The following is a 13,102-nucleotide window of genomic DNA, read 5'->3' on the forward strand; positions in this document are numbered from 1 at the left end:
CTTTTGTTATGTATAATTCAAAACTGTTATGAACTCATCACAATACAGTTTCAATGTTTTATTACTGGAATGGAAATCTGCTAGTTATAATACAAGTAATTTAATGGTACTTAGAAATGTCATCTTCCATATTGCCACCCACAGAGAAGAGGTCCCCAGTTCTAGAAAAAGTCTGACTAATGTACAACAGAGCTGGGATGACTTCACTGCAGGCCATTTCCAGCATCCCTTAGTAATTCTTTTAGGGGCCATACTAATTTTAGCCTAATTTTTTTGTCTGGGGTCACAGTGATGAGGATGATAATGGGAATGGTGGTGGAGGATATGATGATGGTGATGATGATAACAAGGGGTCATTGTCACAAAGAGAGAGGGGCCAGGGTAAGGTATAAATAGCTCTTACAGGTACCAGAGGGTATTGTCAAGCAGGAGGCTAACATGACCTTGTCATCTTGGGAATGGTGGAAGTTTCCTGGCTCTGGAACTCTCTTCTCTGGAAGAGGAAAAATCTCTGAGTCCTAGAGTCCCCTATTCAAGCTCTAAGCTTCATTCTAGCATTCAGAACTCTCCCTCCAACTCAATCTACTACTTCCATCCGTATCAGTGAGGAAGACTTTGCTGCTTCCCTCTCTCTCCCTCCCCAGCATCAGCAGTAAGACAGGATTCTAACATGGCTATGAAGTTTCTCCTTCAATTTGTTCTGTTTGCCAGTGAGTGAGCCATTGGTAATTCTATCTTTATGACTCAAGAAAAATGAAAGCAGGCTGGTATTGGCTGGGTCATGAAACCAGAGTGGGGGAGTTGAGTAGGAATGTTGGGGCAAGAGAAGTCTAAAAACATAGTGCCACTTGGCACAGTGGAAAGAATGCTGGATTTCAAATCAGAGAACCTGGGTTCAAATAACTGTTTCCTCTCTCCTATCCACCCACTCTACTGAATTCTGGAGTTGCTGCAAAAATAGAGTTGGGGGCAGGGGCAGACCAGGAGAAGAGAAATTATTTCATTTCACTACCCCATTTCTTTTCTTTACTTCTTAGACTGAAGGCTACAGTGACACAGACATAACGTAAGAGGAAGCACAGAACTGTAGAACATCAGAGGCTATCTAATCTAGTCTATACCTGAACAGGAATTTCTTTTAGAACAAGTCATCTAGCCTCCATTTGAAAACTTTCTGTGATAGGCAACATTTCCACAATTCCAGCAAATCCAGTACCTTTTCCTAAGGTGTATTTTATTTTTGTTACTCTAAACTGCTGCCATCTCCCTTTCCCCAGGTGCATTTTCCTCTAATGACAAAACTGAACAGAAAGAAGATCCTGCCCCCTACCTAGTATATTTCAGGTCCCACGTGAACCCCTGTGTTGGAGTCCTCATTCATCGACAATGGGTGTTGGCAGCTACTCATTGCTACTTACCGTAAGTGATATATATTCTGATCCTTAATAATGAGACAACTAATAAAACTGCGCATACCCTTTGATCCAGCAATATGATTGCGAAGTATGTATTCCAAAGAGATTTTTTTTTTAAAAAAAAGAAGCTGTTTGTATGAAATATTTATCGCAGCTCTTTGTGTGGTAACTTAGAATTAGAAATCAAGAGAATGCCTATCATTTGATGAATGGCTGAACAAGTTGTGGTATATTATTGTAATGGAATATTATTGTGCTACAAGTAATGACAAGTGGGATGATTTCAGAAAAACCTAAGAAGATTCACATGAACTGATGCAAAATGAAATGAGCAGAACCAGTAACAGCAATATTGCATGATGAATTGTGAATAACCTGGCTATTCTCAGCAATACAATGATCCAAGACAATCCCAAAGGACTGATGATGGAAAATGTTATCCATATCCAAAGAACTGGTGCTGTCTGAATACAGAGTGAAGCATTTCATTTTTCACTTCCTTCTTTCCTTTCTTCCTTTCTTTCTTCCTTCCTTCTTTTATCCTTCTTTCCTTTCCTTTTGTTCACATTTCCTTGAACAAAATAACTAATATGGAAGTGTTTTACATGTTTAAGCATGTACAACCCATATCAAATTGCTTACTGTCTCATGGAAGGGGGAAGGAAGGGAGAGAGGGATAGAATTTGGAACACAAAAGCTTAAAAACAACTGCTAAAAATTGTTTTCACACATAATTGGAGAGAAAAAAATTTTTTAAAAAGGTGATTGACCATACTTTTGTCAATGACATTTTATAACAGACTACATCTTTATAATCATGTAATTTACTTGAAAGTTATAGAGAATACAAAATTCTGAGAGTGATTATCATTTTTCGATTATTAAAAACATTTTATTTGGTAAAACAAAGCACTGTTTTAAAGGTTAAAAATAATAAGGCCACTAGATACAATAAGATAAAACATTAGATATTGTTTCAGAAAGACCTGAGTTCAAATCCAGCCTCAATACTTGCCAGCTGTGTGATCCTAGAAGTTTACTATCTGTGTGACCCTGGGCAAGTCATTTAACTTACATTTGCCTCAATTTTTTTCTGTCTCTAAAACAGAGATAAAATGATAGCATCTACCTCCAAAAACTGCTGTGAGGGTCAGAGGAGAAGTTATTTTTAAAGGGCTTTGAAAAAACCTTAAAATACTATATAAATGTTAGCTATCAATAATCAGTCACCTCTAACCCCCTTTGGTCTCCATTTGCATGCCTACATATAATGCTGCCTTAGTCACTTACTTTTTTTTTAGAGTTTTAGAGTTGCAACTGATATTTTGAGGTTATCATATTTCTACCCTTAGAACAGGACAACATCTTGGTCCAATTAGATTAACTATTCAATCTCACACCACCCCAGAGGAGTCTCTTTGTATATACGTGGGTATACATATATTCACACACATTGTTCTGTGTGTATGTGGTAGATTGAGAGCGATGGAATTAACAAAATATTATGGGAGAATAGAATGCCTATAATTCTGCTCTTTCTCCTAGCACTCTCACCTGCCAGTCCTCTCCCAATTCCTTGCAGAAACCTCATATTGGTGCTGGGGAATTCCAAGGTTGGGACGAAGAATAGAACTGAGCAGATTTTTAAACCAACGGACGTTATTCGCTACTGGAATGAAAGTGATGAGTACCAAGAGCATGACATCATGCTGCTCAAGCTGCCCCAGCCAGTAACCCTCAACCACAAGGTCCAGCCCATAGCTCTGCCCACACGAAACTTCCCAGAAGGTACCGAGTGCACTATTTCCGGCTTGGACTGGAGCATGGACAATCTCGGTGAGTTGCCTGGGCATTTAGTACAACACAGAGAAATACGCTTCAAAGGAAAGTCACCAAGAGGGCCAATCCCAACTAGAGTCAACACTGCTTTGCCACAAAGAGATTTCACATGGCTCCCTTGCTGTCCTGGATTCTTTCAGTGTAGGGCAACTATAACAGGATGGGGTCGGCCTGAATAACGGGATATATGTGTGCATCCATGTCCTTATTCAGCCAGAAAGACAGCCTTAGTGTGGGGAAGGCATTGGTGTTCTCTTTGGAACCTTTGGCAGCAGATGCTGCCTCTTTGTCTCCATAGATCTACTTAGCCTTGGACCTTTCTGATCATGGTAATAAGATAGTAAATTTATATCTTTTATATCTCCTATCAGTTCTGCCTATATAAAGAGAACATTTTTTAAAAATCATGGCAAATTAAAAGGAAGGAAAGTTGATCCAGACAGTAGCAACAAAATTGAAAGGTATTTCTTTTTCCTTCTGCCTTTCAGGCAATCACCCAGACCTGCGGCAGAACATAAAAGCACCTCTGATCTCTGAAAAAGAGTGCAAGACCACTAGGCAAGGAAGAATCATCAAGCATGTGATATGTGTCCAGTTTTTGAAGTTGTTCGAGAGACTGTTTGTGGTAATTTTCTTTTTTCCTTTCAACTTAAATTTTATCTGTTTCTACCACATAAACAGGAAGGAGGGAAGGAAGAAAGGAAGGAAGGAAGAAAGGAAGGAAGGAAGGAAGGAAGGAAGGAAGGAAGGAAGGAAGGAAGGAAGGAAGGAAGGAAGGAAGGATTTTTAAGCACCTACTATATGCACAAGCACTGGTGCTATACACTTTACAAATATTATCTCAGCCACCAGGGGAGGTGGTTGCTATTATTATGATCATTTTCTAATTGAGGAAACTGGCAAACAGAGGTTAAGTAACTTGCCCAGAGTCATAGTAAGTATCTGAGGCTTAATTTGAACTCAGGTCTTCCTAACTAGACCAGTGCTCTTATCACGGAGCTATCTAGCTGTTTTATTAACCAGTTCCCACAACTTTCAAATTTGTAAGCATGCGACCCTAGAAGTCTGAAGTTTAAAGCTCCACACCCTCTGTGAAAAAAAGGGTTTTCTAAGCAAATTAGCTGTGTGAAAATCAATTGCTAAGGAAATTTTTAACCTGTTTAAGAGAGCAGCAATTGTACACCAAGTAGCACTCATTTGCATATCATTAATTAATGTACTTCTTACAAGTTATCTTTATCCATTAAAATGCACCTTATAGAAAGACTCTGGTTTAAAAAAAACCTGTTTAGCCATTTCTGTTCATATCAGAACGTGTAGCATAAAACAATAAACAATATTTACTGAAGCATTCAGACTTTTCACTCACTGAGCTAAGACCTATGTCTTTTCTGCCATTTAGTCTAAATTAATGAGGTCTGACTGATTGTATTTCAATAAGTTTTCTCTTCTGAGTCTATGAATTGCTATCTGGCAAAAAATGGGAGTCATCACGCTAACACATTAAAGAAATAATTTTCCCATAACACATTGCCTGTGTGATCTCCCAACAATCCCTATCTATAGAGTGGACACCAAATGATCTAAATTCCCTAAAACTCTAAATCTGGGAACCTAATGAATCAAGGATGTGTTAGCCTAGAAAAGAAATGGTCAAATGATAGTTGTGTTACAGTATTTGAAGAGCCAGCACATAGAAAGGAGATGAGAATTATCCTATAGAGCCCCATGAAAACACAATTAGGAACAATGGGTGAGGGTTGGGCTTGAGATAAGAAAATATTTCCTAACCATTACAGCCATCACACTTTTGGAATGGGCTGCCTCCAGGAGTGTGTGTGTGTGTGTGTGTATGTGTGTGTGTGTGTGCGCGCGCGCGTGTGTTCATCCTTGGTTGCCGAAGAAGACGATGCCATCAGAGAAATGATGACATGACTTGCACTTGCCTTTGTTTTGAGTAAGGGAGGGCTGTGCAGGTCACCAGCCTTACTTCTCCTCCAGAGCCATCTGAATCCAGTGACCAGAGACTGGAAATGACCTAGGATGAGGCAATTGGGGTTAGTGACTTGCCCAAGGTCACACAGCTAGTAAATGTCAAGTGTCTGAGGTGAGATTTGAACTCAGATCCTCCTGACTGGTGCTCTATCCACTGCACCACCTAGTAAATTATAAATAAAAGATCTTCAAGAAAAAGCCAAGATAATGACATGTTGGAAATGTTGTAGGAGGGGATTGGTAGTCTGGTATGGGTTGGAAAAGGTAACTTCTTAGGTGTCTTCTGACTTAATCAATCAGTGTGCCCAAGATGCTGTCTTCCATGTGAATATCTTGGAACCAAATCTGTATTAAATTGTGCACTCAAATTCCAACTTCATTTAGACTTGTAACAATAACAGCAGAAGCAGCAACAATAAAAATCACAATAATTATATTTATATAGTGCTTCAAGGTTTGCAAAGCTCTTTACAAATATTATCCCATTTGAACCTTACAACAACCCTGGGAGGTAGGCACTATTATTATCATCCTCCTCCTACAAATGAGCAAACTGAGGCAGATGGTGGTGTAAGTGACTTGCCCAGGGTTACAAAGCTAGTAAGTACCAAAGCTGAATTTTGATCTTGGGTCTTCCTGAGTCCAAGTTAAGCACTCTATCTTCTGTTATGCCACCTAGCTGCCCATCTTCCCAAAACTGGCATCATGGATCCATTAAATGGTATGGGGTTATGAAATTCTATAAATGTTTCGATCACAGTCTTACCTTGCCCCAGATTTTAGGTACAGAGAACAATAGAGTCTCTACAGGTAACCATGATTAAGAGTAAAATATATCACACCTTTCTTGAGTACACTTCTTCCATAATGCCTGCAATTCATTTTCATTAAGGGCTTAGATCTTCCCTTAATGAAGGTATAGAGGTTTGGGGCTGAAGGTTGTCCAATGAGCACTGGAGTTAGAGATTATCAAAAGTTCAGTGTGGTATGAGAGGCACTTTGACCCTCCCTGTTGAACACGTCTTGAGTATCCTTAAATTTCTTTTACATGGTCAGTGGGTCAATCTGCTAAGACACCAACACTGAAGGATTATTATGTAAATGGTGGCTATCTTTGCCACAAGCCTCCAGAGAACCTCTCCACTTCTATTCATACAACTACCAACCTAGTTCAGGCCCTTATCACCTTTCATGAGTCTCAACAATTGATAATCCCTGAGTCAAGTCTCTTCCCTTCCAATATACCTACCAATATACCCTCCACTCAGCTGCCAAAGGCATTTCCCTCATAAAGCACAGGTCTGACATGCTATTTGCCCTAATCAGTAAATTCTACATGTACATGTACACCACTACTTTGATCCCATCAAACCTTCCTCTTACATTTAGTTACATAGCACCTGGTCCCTATTTTCCACATTCCTCTGCACTGGTTATTCCTCATGCATAGAATGATGTCCCTCCTTTAACTCTTAGAAGGCTTAGGCTCAACACAAGTGCCAGATCGTATATGAAGTCTTTCCTGATGCCTACAGCTACACTTAATGCTTTCTCCCCCCTCTACCAATTATATGTTTTGTATCTATTGTGTGTGTATATAAATACATAGATATAGCTTCTCTCAATAAAATGATTTGTTCTGTGAAGTTTGGATTCAGTTAAAGGGCCACATTTGAGGACCTAGGGGGCCACATGTGGCCTTGAGGACACAGGTTCCCTGCCACTGGGTATAACTCCCCTAACTAGACTATAAGCTCATCAAGGGAAGAGATTGTTTTAGCTATTTTCTTGGGATCCTCTGATATATGATGCTGTGAGGGAATTTTTTTTAGAAGCCACTACAAAGACAGGATTGTATTAAAAGGACTACCCACAGATCCATTAATACTCAGACCCAGAGAAAAGTGAGAAGGAAAAACCTAGAGATATGTGCAGAGTCGTTATTGAATTTTCAGTGTGTGCATTTATACCTCAGAAATTTGGGCAGCTAGGTGGTGAAGTGGATAGAGAACTAGTGCAGGAGTCAGGGGGACCTGAGTTCAAATCTCACCTCAGACACTTGACACTCACTAGCTGTATGACCTTGGGCAAGTCACTTAACCCCAATTGCCTCATCCTGGGTCATCACCAGTCAACCTGATGAATATCTGGTCACTGGATTCAGATGATCAGATGACTCTGGAGGAGAAGTGAGGCTAGTGATCTGCACAGCCCTCCCTCACTCAAAATGAAGTCAAGTGCAAGTCATGTCATCATTTCTCTGATGACATGGACTTCTTCAGCAATGAAGGACAAACACACACAAAATTGAATAATATTTTAGTGTGGACAAGGGAGTCAAGAGATCATCTCACACAATCACACACTGGGTCAATGAGGAAAAAAAGGTCTAGAAAGGTGCAAAACATAACAAATCAAAAAGTGAATTAGTGGTAGCTCCCATAACTATCTAGTACTCCTGGTATGCCACTCGATACTTCCACTGGAGATTGGGAGTGATAGAAAGAAGTTGGTCTCTCCTCTAGTTCAGGGTCTGCGTAAGTCTCAGTTTGAGAACTGAATGTCAATAATCTATTTTCTCTTCATTTAGGAACTTGCTGTTGCTACTGTCATATGCCAAGACACGATTCAAGGGATAGAAGTAGGAAATTTCCTAGGAGAGAATATTGGTGTCTACACTAATATCTACTACTATGTTCCTTGGATAAAGAACATCACGTCTACAAGATGAATTCTGTCTCTCTGCTTCCCCTGACATATGATGTTATGAGGGAAATGTTTTTAAAAGCCATCACAAAGACAGGATTGTATTAAAGGACTACCAACAGACCGAAAGACTCAGCAGTCATTCTTCCATTGCCCTTGGCATTAATATATTTGTATAGTATACTGGATCTAATTTTTTCATCATATTTTCAAAAGAATGTGGCCAGATGGGAAGAGATCCAGCAAAGAGTGAGAAGGAAAACCTTAGTGGTGTGTGCAGAGTCATTATTAAATTTTCAGTATGAGCATTTACACCTCAGAAATTAGCAATCAGCTACAAATCAGGGTTTGGTTTATGGTCTTGTTGATTTCTAGACTTAAGATAGTATTCACGTAAACTAAACTGAAAAGTGCATGTGCATACAATTTTTCCCCAGAGCTCATAATCCTGTAATTGTTGTATAAACATGAGCTCAGCAGAGTGCAGTAGAAGGCTCAGAGAATGAAGTCATTACTAGATTGGAGGCATCTGTATGGTGCTTTAAGGTTTCCAAAACACTTTATATCCATTATCTCACATCATCCCTAGGAGGAAAAAAAATCAAAAGGATGGAAAGTCTTAATACAGTTTAAACTGAAAAGTGTGTGTATGTGTATTTTTTCCTAGGGGTTCAGCTAAACATTTATCAGCACCCTCTTCCATTGCTCTACAAACATTTTTCATTATAATTGTTGTCAATATATAAATTATTCTCCTAGTTCCGATCACTTCACTCTGCATCAGTTCAGAAAGGTTGTCCCAGTTTCCTCCACAGCAAAGTGATCGGAACTTAGGAGAATAATTTATAAATGATAACATTATAATGAAAAACAACTTTGAAAACAATGATTCAACAGACTTGGCTTGCTGGCTCATAGACAACACCTCGGATCCAGACCAGTTGTTCTCACAAAACTGTCCAACTCTTGTAGGAAACTTCAAAAGCTCATACTGTAATTCAGACCCAAACCTGAATCCCACCCTATCCCACCCCATCCATGACATTCCCTGACAAATGACTATCTAATCACTATTCAAAGACTTCCAGTGACAGGGAACCTGCTGATATAGGGGATTCCAATTTAGGTCGGATATAAATATTAGAAAGTTTTCCTTTTATTCACTTAAAATCTGCCTCTGGGAAGGTTCTACTTATTGCTCCTATTTCTGCCCTCTAGAGCTAAGCAGAGCAAGCTTGATCTGTCTTCACTTTGACAGTCTCATATACATGAAGACAGTTGTCAGTGACCTCTCTACATCTTCTCTTCTTTGGGATATCATCATTCTTTGAAAATCAGTGACCACCCTCCCCCAAAATGCAGTCTTTCTTATCCATTAGACTTCCATAGGATGCCTCTTAAGGATATAGACTGGGATGAGAAATTAGAAGCAGGTACAGGTAAAAAGCCAGTAAGAGGAAAGGTATTAATGGCAATGGTGCAGCTAATCAAATTCTTGTTTAATCAAAACATCCTTTATTCAAGCAAGGAAAGAACTAGACCATGCGCATCCCGGTGTGCACCACAGATTGCTAGACAAAGAAATAAAGACATAAACAAATGGAATAAATGTTGACCATGTTTAAGGGCTTAAAAAATGAAAGACAAAAAGAAATGAATATGGTCCTAGGTCAGAGGGGCATTACACCAATTTGTGGCTGGAAAAGCACTGGCAAGAAATAATTTTAGCATGGATAAGATTGAGCAAGCACTTTCCAATGTTCCATCTAGAAAAGTAAAATTGTTCCTAGTAGTGCAGGTTAGAAATGATGAATCTACCCAAAGTATTTTACGTGAAAGTCAGGCACTAGAGTGAGGGTTCTTAACACTGAATCCAGGGGTCATTTCATTTTCCAAGTCCATGAACTTAGAAGAGGAAAAAAAAGATATTTTTAATTTTACTAGCTTCTAAATGAAATTTAACATTTTTTAATTATGAAAATTTTTAAATAACATTATTCTGAGGAGTCCATAGGCTTCACTAGTTGGCCAAAAGAGACCAAGACATACAGAAAAAAGATTAAGAATCCTTGCTTTAGAAACACAGCAAAATAAGGTGGCCTAGAATCTAGATTCCACAGTGGGAAGAAAGGAAAGAATGTAAAGAGGCTAGGAGCCTGGAACTGGCAGGGTTGTGGCACAGACAATTTCCATCACTCTCCAAAGTGACCTAAAGAGGCCACCGTGGGTTTCTCGGGTACAAACTTCCTGAGTCCTAGAATGTGCAGCTCGCGGAGCAGCTTGCCAGACGTGGACGGACTTGGGAACCTTCTGAGCTATGACCGCCATCTGAAAAAAGTTGGTTGTAGTTGGTGATGGTGCATGTGGTAAGACATGCTTGCTGATTGTATTTAGCAAACACCAGTTCCCTGAGGTTTATGTGCCCACAGTGTTTGAAAATTATGTAGCAGATATTGAAGTGGATGGAAAACAGGTGGAGTTGGCTTCGTGGGACACAGTTGGTCAAGAAGATTATGATCGCCTTAGACCTCTTTCAAAGCTACCCAGATACCGATGTTATACTTATGTGTTTTTCCACCAATAGCCCTGATATTTTTGAAAACATCCCAGAGAAGTGGACCCCGGAGGTGAAGCATTCCTGTCCCAATGTGCCCGTTATCTTGGTTGGGAACAAGAAAGATCTTCGAAATGATGAGCACACGAGAGGAGAGCTGGCCAAGATGAAGCAGGAGCCAGTGAAACCTGAAGAAGGCAGATATATGGCAAATCAGATGGGTGCATTTGATCATATGGAGTGTTCAGCAAAGACCAAAGACAGCGTGAGGGAGGTTTTTGAAATGGCCACAAGAGCGGCTTTGCAAGCCAGATGAGGAAAGAAAAAATCCAGGGGCCTTGTCTTGTAAACACAGTGGAAAGCCCAAGCCCTCACTCGGTTAATTTTTGAAGTGCTGTTTATTAATCTTTGTGTATGATTACTGGCCTTTTTCATTTATCTATAATTTACTTGAAGAAATTTACAAATCAGAAATCAACTTGCCACCAGTATTTAGAAGCAACCATGATAGTAAACATGTTCTGCTGTTGTCAGCTGCAGGGCCCTCTGGAAATTAAATACAAAGTCACTTCAGAGCAGGCCCTCTTATAAGGCTTTCATTGGTATAGCTCTGGGGTATTATTCAATTGTTTGAAAATGGGACCCAGTCAGAGAGGGCAAGTCCGCATACAGATGTGCCAAAGCTACAGTTCTGTGGTTTCATGTTAGTTACCTTAGAGCTACTATGTAATTAGTGCCACTTAATTACGTTACCAAAAAATAAATGTATCTACCCCAGCTTAGATATAGTATTTTTTGTATAACTGGATTTCCTAATTCTGATATTTGTTATCTCTACAGAAGATCTCTTTGGGTTGGGTTTTTTTTCTTTTAAAAAAGTACATTTGAACATAAAGTCAGATGGAAAAACATTTGAAATCCTTTTTTGTCATTTCCTCCAGTGAATGACAGCCATTAACAGTTCTTCTCCTGCACAACATAGCCCAGTGTCCATCCATGTCTCCCGCAGCTGGAGTCAGCAGATGGGGAATTGGTTCCACTCCAAGGCAATGCCATGGTTCAGAATGATAGATCTGAACTCAAGTTGCAGCATCTTGGTCTATATACAATGTGTTTTTCTTATTTCTTACTCTTACAGTGGTGACTCCCCTTAATCTCCTGGGGGAGCTTACTACCCATTCTCTTTACTGATGGCCAAAGTTCCCCTTGGAACTTCTCATTCCTCTCCAGCTGACTAAACTTTTCTGTATCAGTTAATTTTTTCCAACTACTAATAGAATAAAGGTGTTTTTCCTAAAAAAAAAAAAAAAAAAAAAAAAGGTAACTGAAGCAGTCCCCTCCTTCCATGGGGCCCTGCCTCACCTCCTGAACCCTATACCTGTGTCTGAAATTCCAAGAAACAGCCTGGAACCATAAAAGAGAAATTTGATGGACAGATGGACAACCAGGCTGTGAATATAGTGAGGACCTGGGCTTCAAGCACACAGGCAAAGAAAATGGATCAATGAAATCATGCTCTGGAACATTCAGCTGAAAATTCCCGCAAAATGCCTGAAAGCTTAGGCAAGAGTGTAAATTGATTTTTTTTTCTATAGTTGACTCAATTCTTTATTTCTCTTCATCTAGGGAAATCAAATTTATGTCTAAACTAGAAAAGGAGTTTCTCTCCCCACTTCCCCTTTCCCTCTCTTCTCTCCCTCTCCCTCCTCCCCTCTTTCTTTCTCTCTCCCCTCATTCTCTCTCTTTTCTCCTCATTGTCTCTCTCTGTCTATCTTTCTCTTCTCTATCTATCTATCTATCTATCTATCTCTCTATCTATCTATCTCAGAACCCTATGAAGTTCTCAGGTGCTTCTGTCAATCACTGCCAGCACCTCCCTTCATTCATTCATTCATTCTCCAGATTCCAAACTTTTGGAGCTGGAAAGCACAGCAGAAGCCATCCAGTCCATCTCATAGTGGAACAAGAATCCTTGTATTCCCCACCGAAAGTGCTCAAGCATAACCTTTGAGAGTCCCAGTTAGAGGAGCAATGACAGACCATTCCACATGCCTATTCCTTTAGCAAACATTGATTAAGTTCCTACTGCTTAAAACTTCTTGACTGCGTGTGGAATTGAGGGTGAAAGAGAGTAAAGATCGAAAAACAAACAGAAAAATGTCTGTGGTCTGCAAAGGAGGTAGAAGTGAGGAATGGAACCCTACCCTAGGTCATTTCATGTGTAATTTACATGAGCACACCTAGATCCTGAAACCTCAGGCTGCCCTCAATGATGGGAGCAGCCCTCCAGGAGAAGGGGCCTGACATCCTCTGGCAACACCAGCCACAAAGGAGCTACCACGCTTACAGCAACCAAAATGGAAGTAAAGGATTTGATTATAACCTATGAAAACCTATGAAAATAAGATGTGGACAGAGCTTCCCCCAGCTGGTGAAACAGTGTAACAGATTCCCTGGATCTCCCAGGGAATGAAATGCCCCTTGATCTACTCAAGCAGGAAAAGGCCCAGATATCCCAAGGAGCTCCAGCTTGCACTTCCCAGCTCAGAAAGATATAAATTATGCCCAGATAATATAAAACTCTGAGAAGAAG

General features: G+C 39.9%; 1 protein-coding gene and 1 pseudogene across 1 annotated transcript; both read left to right on the forward strand.

The window, feature by feature from the left end:
* The first annotated feature begins 417 nt into the window (after positions 1 to 417).
* Positions 418 to 8,079, forward strand: LOC140533154 (probable inactive serine protease 37). Its single transcript, XM_072652528.1, has 5 exons — positions 418 to 710; positions 1,278 to 1,419; positions 2,998 to 3,251; positions 3,743 to 3,879; positions 7,840 to 8,079. The coding sequence occupies exons 1-5, from the start codon at positions 671 to 673 to the stop codon at positions 7,978 to 7,980; spliced, it is 714 nt and encodes a 237-aa protein (XP_072508629.1). The 5' UTR covers positions 418 to 670; the 3' UTR covers positions 7,981 to 8,079.
* A 2,193-nt stretch (positions 8,080 to 10,272) lies between these two features.
* LOC140531240 (transforming protein RhoA pseudogene) lies at positions 10,273 to 10,960 on the forward strand (annotated as a pseudogene).
* The last annotated feature ends 2,142 nt before the right edge of the window (positions 10,961 to 13,102 follow it).

The sequence above is a fragment of the Notamacropus eugenii genome, chromosome 3 (assembly GCF_028372415.1).
Source record: "Notamacropus eugenii isolate mMacEug1 chromosome 3, mMacEug1.pri_v2, whole genome shotgun sequence".
Lineage (NCBI taxonomy): Eukaryota > Metazoa > Chordata > Mammalia > Diprotodontia > Macropodidae > Notamacropus > Notamacropus eugenii.

What these genes read in the sequence shown, in the direction of transcription:
- LOC140533154 (XM_072652528.1), top strand. Translation starts at nt 671, where the DNA reads ATGGCTATGAAGTTTCTCCTTCAATTTGTTCTGTTTGCCA. An exon ending in GCTACTCATTGCTACTTACC is followed by an intron (nt 1,420 to 2,997) that starts GTAAGTGATATA and finishes AATTCCTTGCAG; the next exon opens with AAACCTCATATTGGTGCTGG. An exon ending in TGTTCGAGAGACTGTTTGTG is followed by an intron (nt 3,880 to 7,839) that starts GTAATTTTCTTT and finishes CTCTTCATTTAG; the next exon opens with GAACTTGCTGTTGCTACTGT.